General features: G+C 37.2%; 1 protein-coding gene across 1 annotated transcript in view; it reads left to right on the top strand.

Moving 5' to 3' along the window:
• Nucleotides 1-21,939, top strand: part of TMEM131 (transmembrane protein 131) — a 91,823-nt gene that overhangs the window by 57,547 nt on the left and 12,337 nt on the right. The window contains exons 15-31 of the mRNA XM_042810683.1: nt 100-270; nt 599-709; nt 795-929; nt 1,455-1,559; nt 2,888-2,974; nt 8,200-8,352; nt 8,503-8,578; nt 8,680-8,797; nt 10,381-10,519; nt 10,618-10,727; nt 11,101-11,167; nt 12,089-12,240; nt 12,858-13,000; nt 14,093-14,279; nt 15,081-15,266; nt 18,140-18,298; nt 18,824-19,422. Coding sequence (XP_042666617.1) covers nt 100-270; nt 599-709; nt 795-929; nt 1,455-1,559; nt 2,888-2,974; nt 8,200-8,352; nt 8,503-8,578; nt 8,680-8,797; nt 10,381-10,519; nt 10,618-10,727; nt 11,101-11,167; nt 12,089-12,240; nt 12,858-13,000; nt 14,093-14,279; nt 15,081-15,266; nt 18,140-18,298; nt 18,824-19,422 — 2,698 coding nt within the window. The remainder of the gene's footprint in view (nt 1-99; nt 271-598; nt 710-794; nt 930-1,454; nt 1,560-2,887; nt 2,975-8,199; nt 8,353-8,502; nt 8,579-8,679; nt 8,798-10,380; nt 10,520-10,617; nt 10,728-11,100; nt 11,168-12,088; nt 12,241-12,857; nt 13,001-14,092; nt 14,280-15,080; nt 15,267-18,139; nt 18,299-18,823; nt 19,423-21,939) is intronic.

The raw sequence follows: 21,939 nt of genomic DNA on the forward strand, positions 1-21,939 counted from the left end.
AGCCTCAGTTCAGTGGAATATTTTTACCTAGCGGAAAACGTTTACGCGTGCTGCGCTTCATTAAATTGTAACTTTGATCTTCATTCTTCACTGATCTAGGTCCAGAACTTCAGCAAACCTGTCTTAATTCCACCCAATGAATCCAGATATATATTTACACTTTACTTTATGCCTTCCACATCATCTGTCCATATAGATAACAATATTCTACTTATCACCAATGCTTCTAAATTTCACCTACCCGTTCGAGCATACACAGGATTCTTAGATGTGAGTATTTGTCTTTTTTAGCTATTCCAGTCTACTTGGAGGCAGATTTCATATGACTCTCTTTATTCTGATTCTATGGGGGCATATCTTTCTTAATTTCAACGGACTTGCAGATACGGGTAGCGTCACCCACTTCACCAGCTCTTTTCTTAAACAGCTTTTGTTACTGTTGGAAAATTCTTTTTTGCTCCCTTTAGTTATATGCAGAAAACGGATAGAATTTGGAGATTATCTTAGTACTGTTGCACTTATTTATTTGTTAATAAATGTAAAGTTTGAGTGTATTTTGTATTTAATTATGCTAAAATGCCTTTATTAATCTTTCTAGTACTTTGTACTGCCTCCAAAAACTGAGGAACGATTTATAGATTTTGGCATATTGAGTGCAGCAGAAGCTAGCAGCATTTTATTTGCCATCATCAACAGCAATCCAATAGAGGTAAGGATGGATTTATTTTTAGTTTGCCTTTTAAGAATCTTACATCAGTCTTGTTACTGAAATAGTATCTTTTGTTCTTTTTAAGCTGGCTATAAAAAGTTGGCATATTATAGGGGATGGTTTGGCCATAGAACTCTTAACAACTGAAAAGGGAAATAGAACAACAGTAATTGCAAACCACCACAAACTACAAAATGCTGGTGCATCTGATCAGTCTTCAGTAAGTAACCCTTTTAATCTATTGCTTAAAGCTAAGTGTAGGTGGGAGGAAAAAAGACAAATGTGTATTTTTTTATAGTTCAATTTTAGCATGGGGGAAGGAGAATAAAAATGAAGAATGATTGTCAAAAAAAAATTTCTTATTTATAGTTTTATTGTAAGTAGCAGTACAGCTTTCAAGTTGGTTAGATTTTGAAAGGGGAAGTTCAGAAGCAGTAATCGCCAAGAAATATTTAATCTTAGTTTACTTATGTTTGCATTTTTTACTTCTACTGCTGTCATTTTTTTCAGATAGTTTATTATAGAATCATAGAATGGCCTGACTTGAAAAGAATATTAAGGATCATCCAGTTTCAGCCCCCCTGCTGCTTGCCAATCACTAGACCAAGCTGCCCAGAGCCACATCCAGCTTGGCCTTGAATGCCTCCAGGGATTTTAAGGAAATACAGACTTGTTTAGTGTATTTCTTTGCTAAATTTATTTTCTGTTTTTAATGGAATACAATTTTGTTTCCTACCGTTCACAGGTGATACTAACATCAGGTTATTATGCTGTGTTTAGAGTAAAACTAATAGCAAAAGAACTTGAAGGAATTCATGATGGAGCTGTGCAAATCACAACAGATTATGAGGTATACTTATTTTATATTCACGTGTATTGTCCAAGCAGAGTGTTTTTTTTATTTTGTACTGTGAAGTCTGAAGTGGATAGATTGCAGTGTCACACGGAAGAAGCTAAGGTTGAAAGAGTAGAGGACAAGTTAACACTGCAGTGAGTGGCAGTAATGCTACTTGTGCCGTATCTTCTCTTAGAGAATGAAAAATGACTTTCATTGAGCTTTTCAGAAATTTCTGTTCACGTCTGACCTGATGCTCTGACGTATGAGTTCTTGATGCACCCTTAAAGCATCAGTGCAAAAATCTTTTGGCATGATATGCTCACAGTTTGCTTTTTGCTACATTGTTGGTTATTGAAATTGAGTTATAATTCTGAAATAATTTTTTCAAAATATAACGTTAAAATTGCTTTGGAGAAATTGCGGTTTGCTGACAAATAAACAGATCTTACACCAAAGCTAGCAAGGGAGAGAACAATCAATTAATTCTCAACTTCATATGCCTTTTCTGTTATAAAATATTTTGCAGAAGAGTGATATAACATATAATGCAATCCATATTTAATATTTTTGTATTACAACTTTCACTTTGAGTGATACGTGCAGAAAAAAATATGATGTCTATGAAGTCAGGAAATTATAAAGCTTGTTGTGTGGTTCTGATGCAGAAAATAGGAAACTCCTAATTTCTGCCAGGTAACTGTGACCTTAAACTTTTTAATATGTCCATATGTTTAAGCGATTCTTCAATTTTACAACTGAATTCTTTTGTTTTCTTTTTTTTTTTTTTCCTACAAGTTATTGTACTTATATTGTTATAGAGCTAACACTGGTTAGAGCAGCATACACAGTAAGAATTATTGCCATCCCTTCTGCATTCCAAAGTGTACTTTTGTTTCAAGGTCTTATCATGAGTTCTGATGTCTTCTGGGAACTTTGGTATATCCTCTTCCCTATTAGTAATTAATAGTAATCTCAAGTATATTATCCTCCTGTTTTCTAAGAGAGTAAGTCTCTCTCAGATGAGACTTGTATAATGCCCCATTGCAAAGCTTTTATTTTAACTTTGCTGTTGTATTCCATGTAGAAAGAAGCTAATTATGACTGAGCAAAGATTTGCTTCCTGGCAGTACAGAGTGACTGTAGGAGTATGATGACACATTGAAATCTTAATTCATGGTTGCACATTTTAAATGTGTATGTAAGACATTAATTGGCTACATTAATTGTGGAATTTTAGGATTTTATTAATCTATGCAAATAAAAGCAGAAGAGATGTTTGAAAGCTGATAGTAACATCTTTTCCTTAGCTCCCTTGTTAACTCTCTTGTTCTTTCTTTCAGATTTTAACTATACCAGTGAAAGCAGTGATTGCTGTAGGCTCACTGACTTGCTCCCCAAAACATATATTTCTTCCACCTTCTTTTCCGGTAAGATTGTTAGGTCACAGCATTAAACCTTTTTGTGCTGTTTTTTATTCATCTGTTGTGTTCAAGAGAAACATTTGTCTTAAATTATCTGTCAAGTTGCTGGAGAGTTTGGAGTCACTTTTTTCCTCACATGTCTCAAGCATGGTTTATCTTCATTTCTCCTCTATGCCCACTTAAATGGGATCTTCAAATACTGATGTGATCCTGAACGTGATTATTTGCAGGTTCATTCTAACACAACTTTGTGTACGTAGTTATTACCAATTTGTGCACATTGGCGCCAGCTGTAAAGACAGATGTCATTGCATAAATGTGTTTTTTAAATTTCTAGTGTGTAAAACCAAGATGACCAAGTCAGCTAATGAACTAAAGCTTCAGTATAAGAGATTTTTGATCTCTATGAAGCATTATTGTGTTGTTTCTACATTGAAAGTAGATCATCTTTGAGGATATATGGTGGAGTACAAGAACAGGAAAGCAAGAAAGTTGCGGTAGTCTTGCGGCCCTCTGCAAAAACAGGCTAAGGTTGTTTTCTATCCTCCTCCTGCAGTAGTATTTATTCAGTGATGGCTGAAAGCAGCTTTTTTGCTCAGTTGTGCACCAATCTATTAACTGGATAATGTTGTTTTTTTTTTTCTTACCTGACATTCAGTATGCCCATGGAAGCATGGGCAGTCAAGGCATACTGACTTTGCAATTGGTATTTCAAGCCTTGAGATTCATGTGACTTTCTGATGAGTGTGGAACATAATGCAATGGGAAATCATCAAGAGAGAAACAGTAGACTGAAAGAAAAAAGGATAGGAAAGGATAGATGGAAACAGCAAGATAGAAATACGGCTATTTTCTGATAAGTTAAAGCCATCTTCAATGTATTTTGAAATAGCAGCTCTCCAAAAAGTTCTCCAGTGTCTTTGCTAGTGACTTTGCTAGTGAATACTGTGAAGTTTTGGGAAAATTTTAAGAAATACTTGACTTGAGAGTGTGTCAATAATAACAAAATAGTGTCCCTCCTAGAGATGGGTGTTCTGGATCTGAGCGGTTTGTACATCTAAGTTGTCTTTGTAATGCCTTCCAGAAAGCTGTCACTGGTGGGTTGTTTTTTGCAGGTTGGTTTGCCATCAGCGTCTTACAAAAAGCACCTTCCTGAACAGACTGGGCGCATCTATGCTGTACAAATACTTGAACCAGTGCCTGGCTTGATGCTTACTTGGCAGGCATCTCTTGTCACTTATATGACTTGTCTATGTGAACATGTTCTGTTTCATGCTTGGTTTAGCTTAGACACAATAGTTCAGAGCTGCTTTCTGTGTAACCACTCTGTCACAGTATTGTACTTCATAGCCAAGTTTTTTTTCCAACTTCTCTTAGTGGGATAAGGGTCTAGATTTCTTCTGGCCGCTTTTTTTTTTTTTTATTCTCTTTGGGGCCCTGAGCATTTTTACATTATTTTATTTCTATTTCATTATTACTGTTTGTTTTATCTGATGATGATGACTCTTCCTTCTTCCTGCTAGAAAGTTACTCCAGGACTGTAATTACAATAGCTGCAAATATTCCTGCATTTTTCAGTCCACAATTATTCCTTGTAACTTCGTAACCATTTATCCCATATGAGCACTGTCCTTGATCTTTATTAAGATTAATTAGCTCCCACCCCTTTTTTTTAGCACTTGACATTGATGTGGAACAGTGTATGTGCTGTGGCTTGTTGATAGTTAAAACCCAACAAAAAGGTATTTTCTTGTTTTCTCCAGCTTTACATATTGTGTATGTCCCGTTCTGTAATCTTCCATGTGTAGCATTCTCTTTTCTTAGTGAGTAATCACAAATGTACCACGTCATCTGAGTGAAGTTTTACCACATTCGTTAGAGGTCTTAATTATCTTCAGAGAGGATGCCTCAGGTTATGTGTGTTGGTGGAAATGATTTTGTTTCCTTATCTGTCCTGTCTAGTCTTAACGTGTTGTGGATCAATGACCATATACAGGCCATCTTCCTCTCTACCTGCTTTGCCTTTTCAAACAGGGAGGCTTAAGCCTTTAAAATAAACTTCTTACTAGAGCCTAAATTCACGATCTTAACTTGGCTATTGTTGAGTTCAGACTATTTTCCTTACTCAAGGTCCACAGGTCAATCTGTATGCCATATTGATCTTTCTCTGATTCTGAAAGTACCTCTTAACTTTGCAGGATCAAACTTGTCTCTTTTTATGCTTTTTGGTACTAAAGCAATGAATATTCTAGGAATATTTATTCCTAGATCAATCTTCAGTAAACTATGTACTAATTATTTCGCCCTGATTTTTTTCATTCTTAGAGCACTGTCTGTTCTCTCCTCATCTTGCAGTAGCTGCTTAGTATCTTTTGCTGATTTTACAGTTTGTATATTCTTAAATAGTATTTTTTCACTGGCACTTTTATCGAGTGCTTTACCTCATGCCCAGTAGATAAATGACAGTTTAAAAAAAAAAATAATAATAATGCAATAGGATTCATCAGAGGAGAACAGGCCAGTCAATGGGACTTTAGCAAATCATTGCCACATTTGTCTCATGATCCATTCCATCTCCCTTTTACTCTGCTTCGCAAATTTCTCTGAAGTCTTGTTACTGTCAAGGTCAGATCATCACTCCTGAAGTTGCATGGTTCATTTGTTATTTTCTATCTTTAGGATCTGTTTCCTATTTTACTATACAGCTTTACCATTATCAGGATATTTATTGCACTGACTACTTTTATCTTTTAGCTTCATCCCTGTACTGCTCCATAAGTCTTCAATAAACAAAAACTTAATGGTTTGTTTCCTTTTCTTTCGCTTAAATACGAAGCAATTCATGTTCTGTATCCTAGTTTATATCTCCTGTACCCCGTCAAGGTCATTGTCCCTCTTGAATACCTCAATAATACCTCCATTTGTTAAATTTTGGGCCATAATGGAGCAAGTTTTAAAAAATCGACGATTCTTCTGACCAATATCTAAGCTTCTAGGTGCACCTGGATATAGTCCTGTATTCTTCATCACCTTTATTTTGTTCGGGTTTTCTTTTGTTTTGGAAGACGTTATTTGTTCTTTAGTACCTGCATTTCTCAGGTTGTAAGAGGTAGTATCATTGCTGTCCATTTTCTTTCAACCTGAGACTGCTGTAGCTTTTAGTGGCATCATGTTCTTCTCAGGTAATTTTTTTTCACACTTTAATTCAGGGGACTTTTGAGCTACTGAATTTTATTTGGGAGTATGAATTTAGAGAGCATTATCACTTTAGACAGAATTCTAGATTGCCTTGTGTTCAAAACTTGTTCTTCTTAGAGCAGTTGGCTTTAGTAGCTACTTCTGTTCGTTGAACACTTACCTCTTTTGATATTTGAGAACATTGAAAGCAGACTGGCTTTTCTTTTTTCTTGGTTTACTTTCAAACTAAACTTGTGATTACTGACTTCATGATCTTCTTGCATCTAGTTGTTCAGTAATGCCTCCATAACTTCAGAGAATAAGCCTAAAATAGCATTAGTTCTTGTTCCAGTTTGCAGTAGAGAAATCTGACTGCTATAAAATCCAGGAATAACTAGGCACTACAGTTTTAGTAACGCTTGTTTTTCATCTCATACCTAGGGTGTAATTCTCCTGCAGCTGCCCAGTTCCCAGTGCTGTCTGTAATTTTAATGTATTTGCACCTAAGTCTCATTGCTGGTATACTGTAAAAATCTGTCTGCAGTACACGAATGGTGCATACAGGCCTTCTGATGATCACTGACTTGACATAAGCACCTTTTCTGTGCTGACTTGTACTTGTGTAATTGCACTGTTAGCTTACAGTGCCACCTGTCCTAACTTTCTATCGCAAATGAAGCTTTTCTGAGAAACTCTGCTAAATGTCTCTTTAGCAAGTTTTTTAAAAATCTTTTTTTATTAATGCATGGTAGTCTTACCTGCTCTTCAATATTTTAAAGCTACATAGAGAACTTACTAAAATCCTTTTCGTTTGTTCTGCAGAATTTACTGAACCTTCATCTTGCCCAATGGTGAAGGTTGGTTACTCAGCTTTCTGTAGGTGAAGCACACATGGTCATTTGTACTTCCTGTTCGGTTTAACAGTACTGTACTATTTACAGAATTACTCTTGCAGTTTCTTTCCCTCTGCAGTTGGTTCTATTGAGACTGTTTTGCTAAGTGACTGTTTCCCAAGGCTGTAGTTAAATTTTGAGTCTGCAAAGTTCATCTCTCCACTTCTGATTTTCTTTTTTTTAAAGGAAGTATTGATTTAAGGGGAACATTAAAACCTCTTTGTTAAAAGATAGTTCTTGGCATTTAAATTTGCCTGCATTTATCTCTTATATAGGTCTGAAATCTTGTCACCAATTCTGTCTAGCCTTTCACTTCTTCTTTTCATTTATTGTTTGCCATATCCTTATCAGGCCTGGCTGTTGAGATAAGGTGAAAGGCATGCCTGCAGAATCATTGCTTTATAAGCAAGATCAAACTGGAGTGAGCTTTAAAAGGGGGTTGGGGGTACAGGGAGAGCTTTGAGTACTGCAACCTTTCTGGCTGTGACACAGTTAAAACTGTATGTTTTCTACCTAAAAGACAAAATGTAAAGGTATGATGGGGGGAGGGGGAAGCACACTTTTTAACTTAGTTTTTTCATCATAATTTTTTCAAGGTAGTTTGATAGCTTGGTGCCTTCATTTCATAGGGAGGGGAAGGGAAGGTTATACTTCTGTATAACATTCTGTAAAATGTTCTCTGTCACCTGGTGTGTTGATAATCTGCAGCTTCACTCAAGTGCTCCTTTAAGATAATTTCTAAACAGTTGTGACTATTTTCTGAATTCGTTACAAAAAGATTGTCTTTTTGTATCTGGACTCTGATAACACCAAGGCTTTCTCTTGCCTTTCCTCCCCTGCCTCTCTTAAAACATCATGTGACTAAACAGAAACGTCCTAGCTCTCCAAAAACCTTAAAGCGTGTTTCTTTTGAAAGAGAGACAAACCATGTTTGGAAACAGATAGAGGAAGAAATCATATTCATGGAAACCTACCCCAAAGTGTTATTTAAAAAAAAAAAAAAAGGAAAGCCATTTTTTTTAAGAGAACATTGTTAAAATCTCAGTTTAATATCTCAACTCTGCTGTAGCATTTTTGCCAGTCTGCATAAGAAAATAAATACATATGCTAGGGAAAATGCATAATAATAGATACACCATTTTTCACCCTTTTTTTCCTAAGGGGAAAGTAGTTCACCAGAGCCTGAACATTATGAACTCCTTCTCTCAGAAAGTGAAAATACAGCACATACGTTCCCTGTCTGAAGATGTAAGGTTTTATTATAAGAGACTGAGAAGTAATAAAGAAGAGCTGGAGTCAGGAAAGAAGTCAAAGGTTTGTTTTTGCCTGCTTCTACAAGTTGTCATATTCTTCCCCTTTTGTGTGTTGCATATATGAGTGTGGTCATCAGAAATCTTCCTTCTTTCTTCAGTCATCGAGTTTACTGTGCAATTTCTTATTTGGTCTGCTCTTACTGTTTTGCAGATTGCAAATATTTATTTTGATCCTGGTTTACAATGTGGGGATCACTGTTATGTAGGATTGCCTTTTCTATCTAAATGTAAGTAAATATCTCTTGTTAATGAAAATTACAAATAATTGTTTTCCCCTTAAGCAGTGATTTTACACATTGGGTTTAAAAATATATTATGTTTTTTAAAGCGGAATCTAAAGTTCAGCACAGCCTAGCAATGCAAGAAGATATGTGGGATTCTGACTGGGATTTGCATGAGAACTTGTTCAAAGCGTGGACAGAAATAAAAGAGAACTCAAGCCATAGGTAAGTGTTCTATGCCTTTTACTTCCTCAGCCCATAAATCACTAGGTAATTCTGTTACATGTGGTATTATAAAATACAGAGGTATTTTTTTTTTTAAATATGTTGGAGTGCTTTTTGAGAGAGAACAAAAAACAGCTACTTGGTGTTCTCTGCAAAAGCTTGAAAGAGAAAATTGAAAAAGTTAAAAATACTGCCACTAAATAACAACTTCTTCAAGTCAATCACAGCCTTAGTAATTATTGTTGACTGGAGCGTACTGCAGTTCATAAAGAACGGCAAGAGCAAGGACAGTCTCTGTTCTGCAAATCTTTTCTAAAACAAGTTATATTGTACACAGCATCCCTGTTTAATCTCTTCTAAAATAGTAAGCTTAACACCCCTCTAGGTTTTCATAAGGTTTTGTGCTGCTATTCTGTATTTATTGTATTTCAGTTAATAATCTAGTTGTCTGATACTTCTCCTTGGGTAATGCTAACTAGTAAGTGATTAATCGTTGCTATCTAATATTTGGAGGCTTTTGCATACCTTTTCAAACATCCATTTTCACATACATAAGCTGATTAAGCTTCAAGAGATGTTTGCTTTAACAGTAAGTGATGTCTTTTGTGGTGATAGCATGCAGACTGATTTTTTTTTTTAAATTTGCATATTTACAGAAAGACAAAGTAATTGCAAGTAGCTTCATTGTTATAACACTGATTTTTTTTTTTTTTTTTTAAACAACTCTTGAATTAATTTGTTGTAAACTGAATTTTCTACAAGAATATTCTGTCATCTGCAGTAAGACAGTAGAGGAAAACACCATTAAAAACTACTTCTGACTAAACAGCAGAACTGGGGAATGTCTGATGCTTTTTAAAATCACCTAGCTAGCCAAGATAGCATTTGGCAAAGGAGAACCTGCTCCTTCTGAATAGATTCTGACTTGGATATTTAGATTTAGATTCTCTCCAGAATACTTCTCCAGGTTTTAAGCTTGGCATTTGGTTTGCTTTGCTGACTGGAGAACTCAGTAGCTAGTCATGTTTCAGCTTGTGGAGAGCTCATGGAGTAACCAAGGGATCAAGTCTGTTGTGCAGTTTGGTTAATAACAAAGAACTTCATTCAGTTATGGAAAAAGTAATGTGACCCGATTTCAGATTTCATTTAGATTTGTTATTGTGAGTATAGGCACATACCCCGTTGTTTCCACATTTTTCTCTGCTGTTTTTCCAAGTCCTGTTGTATCTTATGGTCACCCTATCTTTACAGTCTAATAGAATTTAGAATGGATGAATGGATGTTGATGACAGTGTTTAAGTAGTGAACATCTTTTTGAATTTTTCAGTTGGCCTCCTAGAGCAAGTTTTGGGGGTTTCTGTTGCATTTTCTATTAGTGGCAGATATGGGCAGATCTCTGAGGTGGGGGTGATGTTTAAATAAACATAATGTGCATCTTCTCAACTATGCTGTTGATAGTTGTTGCTATACCCTAATGCTGTTTTCAGGGTGCTTCTAAGCACTCTGCATTTTCCAGGATTGCTTTTATCCAGGCTTTTGCCACTTTACTCCTGTAAAGTAAGTTTTATAACTATTTTTTACAGGCTGAATGCAGTATTTGAAGTGGACACAGATCTTCAGAAGGATGTTCGGTTGACAGTTACCGCAGAAATGGCCTGGCCTTCCATACTTAGCTCCCCACGCCAGTTGAGCTTCCCACTCACCAATACTAACAGTTCATCAGTGAGTTATTTGTTGATAGCCTCAATTTTTGTTTTAATAGCTTCTTCTAGTTACAATTAACCAAATGTAAACTTTGCAAACATTGTGTTTCTGATTAGGAAGAAGAAATTTTTCTAGAAAATCCAGCTGATGTTCCTGTGTATGTTCAGTTCCTTCCTGTAGCCCTGTACTCTAACCCATCCATGTTTGCTGATAAAATGCTAGAACGGTAAGTGTTGTTTTAGAGTACATAGGGCATTTTCACTCTCCAGCAAAATGCACTTTACAAAAATTGCACACAGCTTTTTGCTGCTTATTGTTGTCCATTTCTAGAACTCGAATCAGCCTAGCTGGGCATTGAATCTAAAGTGGTTTGCATTGAACATACAACTGAATTTATGCTGAGTTAAAAATGTTTACATTTTCCCCTTAACTTGAAGTAATAAGAAAAAAAAAATAAGGAAAGCCAAATGATTCTGTCAGCTGTGTGTTGTTTGAGTCCTTCCATAAGTTCTTGATTTGTGCTAATGTCTGTAATAAGCACAAGTAAGTTGTTTTCTTCATGAACCGGGGGGAAAAGAGAAATTGTGTGTTTGTTTCAGGTTTAATTTGAGTAAGCCAATGGATTTCAACCTGAGGACTCTAGAATTCCAGGTCTTCAGAAATTGTGTAAGTATTCCATTGTATTCTTTAGATGCAGTTTTAGTGTTTAAGAAGAGTTCAGTCATGCATGTATTAAAAAATGATACATCTGCTGGGTAATCTTAAGAAAGTAGGAAAGTATTTTGAATGTAACAGTTGCATTTTAATTTTCACTGTATACTTATGTTAATACAAATGCAGAAGTTGCAGAAAAACTGTATTGACACATTTTTATTCATTCTCTTACTGATACCAGGGATTGCTTTATCAGTGTTGTGGTTTGTAGCTCTAAAGTTAGCAAAGTACTGAATTTTCTATTGCTTTGTTCTTTATTTTAAACCTTTTTGTTTCTTATGTTTTGTGTATAGGCTTAATTATGCATGTTTTCAGAGCATGTGACATTCTGATCACTTCCATTTCTCATCCAATATATATGCACTTCTCCTCCATTTACAATTAGTTTTAGATTAGCAATCTCATGCTTACATTGCATCTAAAGGGAAACTAGGTGAAATATACTTTTTTCAATAGGCCTTCTATTTTGTCTGTTTTTTTTCCTCCCCTTTTCCTTCTTTACTCTTGAAAACAGTATTCTCAAACATGTTTCCGTAGTAGTTAAAAAAATAAATAAAAGTGCTGCATAGTGGCTTACTGTTAGGTTAGTGTTAAAAATACACATTTAAAAACTTCAGAACTCCTTTTTGTGTTAGAGCTTTGTGAGTCTACGTTTGTATAGCTTAGCTTTGTGCTGTCATGCTGTTTCTTCTGCTTGTCAGGTGATTGACTTATAGGGAATTTATTGTGCTAGAAGTCTATTTCTGACTAAAACAACTCAACGAAACATGCTGTTAATTTGTTCTTGTGAGAAGCTTTTATAGAATGCAAGCAGTTTTCTACCTGAACATATGTTCTATGAAAGTATTACTTTGTTTTCCTTGCTCTGTTAAGGTCCAGCCTCTGCAGAGCACTGTCGGACTTACAAAAGGCCTGGCTCGTCATTCAGTTCTAAGCCTAATGTTAAAACCTGGGGAAAGAAAGTCGGTCAAAGTAAAATTCACTCCAGTTCTTAACAAAACTGTTTCATCATTAATTGTTATCAGGTATGGTGGATATTTCTGAAATGAGTTTGAATTTCTGATGTGTCTTTATTTACATGTATGGTTATGCTTGCTGTCTGTCAGGAGCTCACTTTTATAAGGGTAATTACAGAATCATGTGTGAGAAGAAACCACAATTACTTTTAGGGTAAATCTGTTTCACAGTAATTCAGCTGTATTCAGTATGTATTTACTAATATAAAAATATAATTCGTATATTCAGACTTATTTCCTTAAACACACACTGTACTACTTTGGAGGCAGGGTATCTAGTTGCAGGTACCATTTGCAAGATAAAGCTGCTATTTCAATCTTGCTGGTGAAGAACTCTGTTTGCATAAATATTTACTTTTTCTATCATGTGATACTTTAAAATGATGATGAAATATAAACTATAACTAATTCATCCTTATTACTTGCATGCTCTGTTGTGCTTTCTTAGGCTTTAGACTTGCAAGAATTCTGTTTATGACAACTGACACTACTTCTTTTTGTACTGTGAGGAATTATCTGGGCTGGGATATCACTTCATATTCTGTAGAGAAGCTTGCAGGAACAATGAACTGCAAAATCCTTTCGTGAATATTTCCAACTATCTCTCTTTTACTTTTTTAATACAGAAATAATTTGACTGTAATAGATGCCATAATGGTACAAGGACAGGGAACAACCGAGAGCTTGAAGGTTGCAGGCAAACCTCCTGGTCTTGGAAGTTCTTTACGCTTTAAAATCACGGAAGCACTATTAAAAGACTGTTCAGAAAGTGAGTACTTTGTGAACTGCTGTGCTGAAGAGAAAATGAAACACGTTTTAAATGTACAACTTAAAACATGTATGCGTGGAAACATTTTTTCCCTATTCCAGTGTGTCAGAGGTTTTTTCCTTTAAGTATATTAACATTGCTTATTAATTTAGGCAGAAAAATAATATAGTTGATCTTTTAAATTTTAATATGAAAGTTAGGAAAACTGGGAAGTTCCTTGTCCAATAGAATTCAAGATGTAAGAGGTGAAAATTTGAGCAGAATATTGGAATTAAGTATTATTCCTGAATGTTAGGAAAAAAGACATCATGGTTTCTATCTGTTTTGTAGTTTTGTGTTCTTTTTTCCCCCTGACGCTCAAAATCTGCACATGGCCAGCAGGGAAAAACAAAAAGGGTTTGCTCTTTGAAAAGTAAGTGCAGGCAAATTCTGTTCTGGGGTCAGAGGCTTTCTGCTCCATACCCCCAGGATTGCTTCTGGGAGAAGGGCCAGACGGTATTTGTATTTCTAAAAGATCTGGCAAAAGCAGCTTAGTTTTTACCTGCTATAAAAATCTGCATTACTAATTAGCAGATTTCCATATGTACTGTATTAATTACTATCTGAGATTTTTTTCTTTTTTTGAGGAACGAGTAAGAAAATTTCAAGTAAAGCTTAATCATTACCTCTCTACACGTTGTGATTTAGCATTTGGTGAGGTTTTTTTGGCTAATGTAGCTTAGCAATCGATTTTACCTTTAAGGTAGAAAAAGATAACTTTTCATTCTGCAAGTGCTGGGACTTGTCACTGAATACCTCTACACTAAGCAGTGCATCACAGAACTTTTATAGCTGAGGTGCTTTTTGTTAGGCAGTAGCACTGTCAGACTTAGGGCTTTTCATCTCTTTCCCTGAAGAGTTGGAGTGCTCTGGAGCTGTGCAAACATACAACAGTCTGACAGCAGAAACCTGTTCCTGCAGGTTATGCAAGGTTTCTGTGGCCTTGCCAGTTCTTTTTCCTGATGTGAAACTGAAAGACTCCCTTCTGCTGTAGATGTATGTAGTGAAGAACATCATTTTAGCACAGCACTAATTACTTTCATCTGTTTTCAGAAATGAAATACAAAGAACCAAATTTCACGCTCAGAAGAACGTTTAAAGTGGAAAACACAGGGCAGCTGCAGATTAACGTGAAAACTATGGAAATCAGTGGCTATACATGTGAAGGATATGGATTTAAAGTACTTAACTGTCAAGAGTTTGCACTAAGTGTCAATGCCTCTAAAGACATAGTCATATTGTAAGTGTTGTTTTTTTTCTTTTATCTGAATGGAGCTGTATATCAGGAATTTGGTATACGTAATTGTATTTTCAAAGGCAGTGAATATTGGTTGAATTCTGAGGGTTCTTAATTAAGCTTTGAGGTTTTTTTTAATACAGCTTAAGGTATAAAACCTCTCTTCTTGCAGGCAATACTTGTTCTTTAAAAAACTTTAAGTCTCTGTGACTGACTGTAGTGTTATATTTGTTACTGTCCAGTAAATGCAATTTAATGAGTTGGAATAATACTACAACACAGCTTTTTATCCATTTCCTTCATTTGGGTTATGAATGCACATGAGATCTAGATTTATGTATATTTTTGCTGCATTGCAGTACATGCTGAAAAGCCCTTGATGTAAGGATTAAAATCGTAAAGCACAGCATTTCAGTCTTGAATATTTTGTCTGTTGCTTTAATGACAACAATAGGTTAATTCTGCTCATTTTTATTGTAAAAGATCTCTGCACCAAAGATTATTCTTTGTCTCTGCTTGGTTTAAACTCAGCTATTTGGAATACAGTATCTAAACAGTTCGGAAGATGCTACTGTTATGCAAGAGGTTGTCCAAGATACTGCAGGCAGTGAAACTTCACTAGCATTGTTGCAACGATCTCAGTTTGTGATGAGACAAATGTAGTGATGTTTTCAAAAAGCATGGCATTTTCATTTAAATGTAGCTCACTTAAATGATCAGTTTCATTGCTTAGGTATAGCTGCTGTTGGGTTTTGTGTGTGTGTGTCTGTATGTGTATATATACATGCTTTACTTTGTTTTCAGGTTTACACCAGATTTCACTGCTTCCAGAGTAATTCGTGAATTAAAACTCATCACAGCAGGAGGCTCTGAATTCATATTTATCTTGAATGCATCCCTTCCATATCATATGCTAGCAACATGTGCAGAAGCGTTGCCCAGGCCCAACTGGGAATTGGCACTGTACATCCTTACCTCAGGAATAATGAGGTAATGTGTATTTCTTTTCTTATCAGTATATGTGTGTGAGGTACCTTTACTTAAATATAGATGATAGAAAAAAGGCATGTGTATTCAATACATGCTGTGTTTAGAGTAGTATGTGATGTGGCAGAAGGAGAACAATTAATAAAAGCTGTCAGGGATTTAATGTGAACAGCTTTAGGCTGAGGAGTACTGACTTTCTGCTTTAAATGAGGACAGAATATGTTTATTGCTTGGGGCTGTTAGGCAAGATCCTGTTAGCTGTGATAATTTGTGGATTTTTGACAACTGATTAAGCCAGACTTGAATCGAATTAGGTATTAGAGCACTGTTAGCAGTGAATTCCTGTAGAGGTTGAAGCATCCTTCTGCAGTGCTGTGCTTTACAAAGATATCAGGCAGTGACTCAATGAGCTTAGCAGGTGCCTTAGATGAATTTAACTTGCTGCCACTTGTATGCGGCAGACAACTGGTGATACTAATAATGGAATTTCTGAGAACCTGAAGGGCATTGTCTGCTACACTGAGCACTCTGAGGTTATGTAGGAGTATAGTGGTGCTGTTTTTTTCCCCTCAAAGTGACTGGTTGAAATTTGAGTTGAAAGTTCCATTGTGTTTTCCTAGTCTAACCTAGGTATAGATCTATCTGTATTTTTCAAAACCTGAGATTATAAACAGTGCTTCCCTGCTCATTTCCTTGGATGTAAGATGCTTTTCCCCACTACATTTATCTTGAGAAAACAATAGGGTAGAAACTTAATCAGTAACGACGGATGTTTTACTTTTGGTGGTGGCCTGAAGCCTGTATTGGAGGGTGAGATGGATTGCTGCTGTTGATGTCTGTTATGGAAAAAGTGGTCTTTCTCTGTGCTGCAAATCTGGAGCATTATCCCACTACATTAGTAGCAAATGAAGCCTTGCATCTTTTTTTCATATTTAGATGCTAGCTTATTGATTTTGCTGTACTGCATTGTGTAAGTATTTAGTTAGGCTGTCTTTCCTTGTTTAGGGATTGATAAAAGAAATAGAGAAGTGTGCTTCTTTTTCTTTGGTTCCATGGGACTTCGACATGAACGCAATATTTTGATCTTATTTTGTGTTTCTTCTATATATCTGCTAGAAATGCACAAACTTAATTTCTGCTCTGTCTGTTGGCAGAGTGAATAACATTTCTCAGCTCACGTGTAGTTTGCCTGGGTAACTTTATATGTACTGTATTTGTTAATCAGACTTCACAAAACCAAATGCTAATCCTTTCACTTTTTTTCCTACAAGTTGAAAACACTTCTCAGCAGCAAATTAGAGGAGTCCTAATGTGACCACCTCATACTCCAAGGAACAGGCACACATCCTCTATCTTTCAGCATATGCTAATACGGAGTTTTGCTTGTTGCCACCAACACACTTCTGTATAATCACAAAGTAATCCCTAGTTTGTGTGGACAAACATAAAGTGGACCAGCACTGTTCCTACCATCACCCCACCAAGATAAGAAAGAGCATTTTATTTAAAAAAAAAAAAAATTATTCTGTGGTTTTGTCATGCTTGTTTACTTTTTAATTTCAGAGCTGATACTCATTTATCAAAACAACAAAGTTTGCTTTGGTAAAAGCAGTATGGTTCTTCTCCTGAGGGTGGCAGAGGAGAAGCCCTTGTGGTGATTGACCATTTGTTGCACCCACTCCTGTGTCACACCTGTGGCACCAAAGCTCTGTGCCCTGTCTCGAGTTTGTATAGTGCTATAGAGATGCAGTAATCATGTTGGTATCAGCGTTATGATATTTTCAGATATTGCTAATATAATTCTTAGTGCTGGTGGTGACACCTCATTCTTCTCATCCCCGAAGTAGCAGTATATCTGCGGGCATAGTGTCCAAGGCAGGTGGTGTTCTCTTGGCTGGGAGTTTGTGTAAGCTTGTTCTATTTCTTTAATTTTTCTGTTGCTTGTTAGTACCTCAGATGAAATTTATTTTGCCTGCACTGTGCTGTATGGTTATGTATCTGCTATCCATTTTAATCCCTGGGATGGGAAAAGCTACTGATAAGCAGCTAAAATCAGCTGGGTTGATCTCCAGAGCTGCTTGAATTTTTGCTGACAGTTAAAATATAAAAGATGATATCTATATCAAATTCTTCTAGACAGCTCGAATTCACCAAGTATCTCATCACTTTCTGTGAATGGATGTCCTTTTTCATAACATTTGGCTTACAAAAACCACCGGTTGGATCTGGGAGAACAGAAGCTGAAGTTGCTAATGCAAAGTTAATTTTGCACAAATATTCTAGGGTAATAGGCAAGGCAGTCTTTAGTCATCAGTGCTGTCTCCTCCCCCTTGAAATTTCCTACCATTAGAAGATGAGATCTGTAGCGCTGTGCTGAATGTCTCTGCAGTGATTTAATTGCTTCATGAGAAATACAGTTCACTGCAGTGCGTTATGTAAGTGAAGAGCTCCTAAACACCACTGCAGATGCAATTGTAAAACTTGAAATAGCGCTCCTTCATTTTAGTTCTCTGAACTGCAGCACAATTTGCTGGGAAGGTTTTTTCCTTTTCATGTGGAATTGTACCAAATCCATGAGAGCTGGTGACCTTCTGGATGCCATTTTAGTATTTCAGTTCAATCTTAAATTTTTCATTTGGGTTGAAATGGGGGACTTGGGACCAGACCTACATCTCAACTTTGCTCTTCAGTTTTATTGCTGTGTATGTTATGTTAGGTCTAGGTATTTTATGTTTGTTAGACAGAAATGTGAGTTGGATGCAGTTTTCAGCTTTTCTGTATAAGATACAAACTTTTTGTCATGCTTGATTAAATTCATAAGCCTTAAAATGCTCAAAATGTAGCAATACTTAACTGAGTGCCTCTCTTCTGTGCAGTGTACTCTTTCTCCTAGTAATCGGAACAGCCTATCTAGAAGCTCAAGGAATCTGGGAGCCATTTAGAAGACGCTTGTCTTTCGAGGCCTCAGGCCCACCCTTCGATATGGGAAGACCACTTGATCTCAGGAGAATAGTTGGAATTTCGTCTGATGGAAAGTATGTATGGGTTTGGGTTTGTTTTCCTCTCCCTTCCCCCCCCCTTTTAGTTATAAGACCAGTTAGAAAGAAATAGACTCTTTAGAACAGGTGAATGAATAGAGATTCTTCCATGGATTGAGAGATAATGGGCTACAAAAAACAGGTTTTGTGGTTGTGAAGAATATTCTGTCAAAACAAATCCTGCGTGGTTTTCTGTTAACGCTCTAGAAGGTAAAGTATAGACTGCAGAAAAATAGCAGGCCAAAAGTTTTCCCTTTTGTCTTAAGTTAAAAAATAAACAAGACTTCTCTTTTCCCCTCAACATATACGTTGACTGTCATTTTAACCATTTTTGCTTATGTGTACAGTGAGCAAGTGAACAGGGAATGGTAAAAGCTTGTCAAAGAAGTTTTAGGCATTTTTGTTGTTTATATGCCAAGAAAAGTATAATTAAAAGTTTCTTTTGGACATAGTGATTCTTTTTTTTCATGGAGAAGAACTAAAACATTGTGAAGTACATTTAAACACTTCTTGTTCTTCCAGCTTGAACGCGCTTGGATCAGATTCTAATCATGGTCCTTCCAGAGGGATCTATGGAACAGGCAGTTCATCTTCACGATCCAGTGCAGGGAATCATAAACAATGCAGTGCAACAGCACACCTTCACAGCAATAGAAATGCACCTGATGTTGAAAACATCAAATCCAAAAACAGTTCAAACATGCCTAGTAATAGGACTTCAGCACAAACAACTTCCGTGCAGTCAGTGAACAGATCAGGCCCCTTTACCTTGGATTCAGGTGCCACAGCTCAGACGCATGCCGCAAGCAAAAGAGCCAAGGGCACAAGGCAGAACCAGCAGCCAACACAGCAGCAGACGACGGCTTTGGCAGAGCAGCCCCTCCAGCAACCCCCAGGATCTGGGTCCCAGCAGCAAGAGCAACAGACTGAAAGTGCTTTGCCACAGCTACCGCTTCTCAGCCCGCCTCATGCCGAGTGTGCCAGCAGCAGGAGGCACAGCTCAGAGGATTCAGATCTCACTGGACTCATAGAAACTATGGAAAAAGACTTTGACCACCCAGAAGCCCCTCCCCCAGATGTGTTTACAGAGCAACCCCCATCTCCACTAGCAAAAAACAAAGGTAATAAGATTCTTTTTTTTTTAATTAAAAAAAAAAAAGGATGATTCATTATGTAAGCCACAGAAGAAGATCTAATCAGCTGTAAAGGTCATGTTTACATAGCATGGAAGGTGGTAGCTTCTCAGCTGTTCCCTACTCTTCTGTATCTGCCTGCATCTTGAATGCATTCTTTGTCTATTTTATAGCAGTGAAATTTCCTGCAGTGCTCAGTTATGATTCTTCCTGAAACAGCTTTGGAACATTTTGGTGAAAGCAAATCTCTGGATATTTAGACTTCTTACTTTCCAAAGAATTATTTTGATTGCAACTCTTTTGCCTTTGGATTAACATCATTCACTCTTCACAAGTCTTTTGGACTTGGAGCTGGGGGCCGAGGAAGGGAAGTTGTCATAGTATATAATGAAATCTGAGAAGGGAAGAAGGGGGAAAACAGATGGGGTAAAGGAAAATCCCTGTGGTATTGGTAAACCACTGTGGTATTGTTTCGGAATGGAATTCTTCATACCTATGCTTGCAGTTATTTTAGAAAATACCTGATGTCAGGTGGTCAGCAAATTAGTAAAAGTTATCTTCATCTTTGTGTGAGGTTGGAGTTGAGTTTGAATTTCTTATGCATCTTTTCATTTGATTAATGCTTTAAATGAGTTTCACACGTTAGATACATTCATTATGTCGTTAATTTCCATTAGCATAAACTCCTTTTGGAGTAGAACTTGCTGGTGATACAAAGCTGGGAGGATTGGCTGACACACCTGAAGGCTGTGCTGCCATTCAATGAGACCTGGACAGGCTGCAGAGTTGGGCAGAGAGGAATCTGATGAGGTTTGGCAAAGTCAAGTGCAGAGCCTTGCACCTGGGGAGGAATAGCTGCATGTACCAGTACAGGTTAGGCTCTGACCTGCTGGAAAGGAGCTCCCTAGAGAAGGACCTGGGTGTCCTGGTGGGCAGTAGGTTGGCCATGAGCCAGCAATGTGTCCTTGTGGCCAAGGTCAGTGATATCCTGGGTGCATTACAAAGAACGTGGTCAACAGGTTGGGGGAAGCAATCCTTCTCCTTTGCTCTCCCCTAGTGAGGCCACATCTGAAGTACTGTGTCCCGTTGTGGGCTCCTCAGTTCAAGAAAGACAGGGAACTTCTAGAGAATCCCGTGGAAAGCTGCAAAGAAGATGAGGGGCCTGGAGCATGTCCTTTGTGAGGAAAGGCTGAGAGACCTGGGGCTGTTCAGCCTGGAGAAGAGAAGACTGAGAGGGGATCTTATCAACTATCACAGATACCTAATGGGCAGGTGTCGAGAGGATGGCATTGGGTTCTTTCCAGTGATGCTGGACAACAGGACAGGAGGCAATGAGCACGAACTGGACTGTAAGAAGTTCCATCTGAACGTGAGGAAAAAATTCTTTTCTGTAAGGGTGACAGAGCACTGGAACAGTCTGCCCAGAGAGGAGTCTCCTTTTTTGGAGATATTCAAGACCCACTTCTGCCTTTCCTGTGTGATTTGCTGTAGGGAACCTACTGTAGCAGTGGTTGGACTTGAACTTCAGAAGTCCCTTCCAATGTCGATGATGCAGTGAGTCTGGGAGCTTCTTACCATGCTTTTTGTATTCACAACCTCAGTTACATCCTATTTTTGTTGTTAAGAATTTAATCTTGATGTGTTTATTTCTAAATGAATTTTCATTTTCCCCTGTGATGTTGTACAAAAACAGTACTGATAGGGATTTGTTTATTAGAAATTAAGTTAAGAAAAAGGTGGAAGGTAAGCAAATCATGAAACGTCTGCATGATCATATAGAACAACAGAATTTCACAGTATTTAGTAATGAGCAGTAAAGTCTTAAATACTTGAGAATGGATGTGTAGTTGCATTTGGGCTTTGAAATGGGAGACTAAAGCCCCGAGTTTTGGGGATCCTGCTAAAACTTGCTACTTGCTCAAAAGGTCAGCAAATCAAATAAAACTTGCCCATTTTCATTCACACTCTTTAAAACGTAAACCTTAAGAGGAAGTTCAGTTATCTATCCAGATCTGCACATGCACACTGATCTTTGTCTTTATAAACAGCTAGAGCTCTTTGCAGACACTTGCAAGAACAGTAGCTTCTGAATTAAAATTCTATGTCAGAATGTCTTCTGCCGGATCTCAGCTCTTAGTCTTCTTGTTTTGTGTTCCTAAAGCTTAGTTCTTAGCAGAGTACTGCAGAGGCTACATTAGAGCTGTGTTTAACAGCTACTTTGAGTTATGTTTGTGTTTTAGGACAGCATGTTAAAGTCTTTTACAGTGGGGATCGTGAGGTGCTGGCACAGGCTGCCCACAGAGGTGGTGGATGGTGTCCCTGGAGACATCCAAGGTCAAGCTAGATGGGACTCTGAGCAGGTTGATCTACCTGTAGGTGTCCCTGTTCATTGCAGGGGAGTTGGACTAGATGGCCTTTAAAGGTCTCTTCCACCACTAAGGATTCTATGATTTTAGAGAAAATTTTCTAACGGTGAGCATTAAGCTGTTCAGCAGTTCTGAATGT

The sequence above is a fragment of the Centrocercus urophasianus genome, unplaced genomic scaffold (assembly GCF_019232065.1).
Source record: "Centrocercus urophasianus isolate 14NV4802_14NV808 unplaced genomic scaffold, USGS_Curo_1.0 seq_12, whole genome shotgun sequence".
NCBI lineage: Eukaryota > Metazoa > Chordata > Aves > Galliformes > Phasianidae > Centrocercus > Centrocercus urophasianus.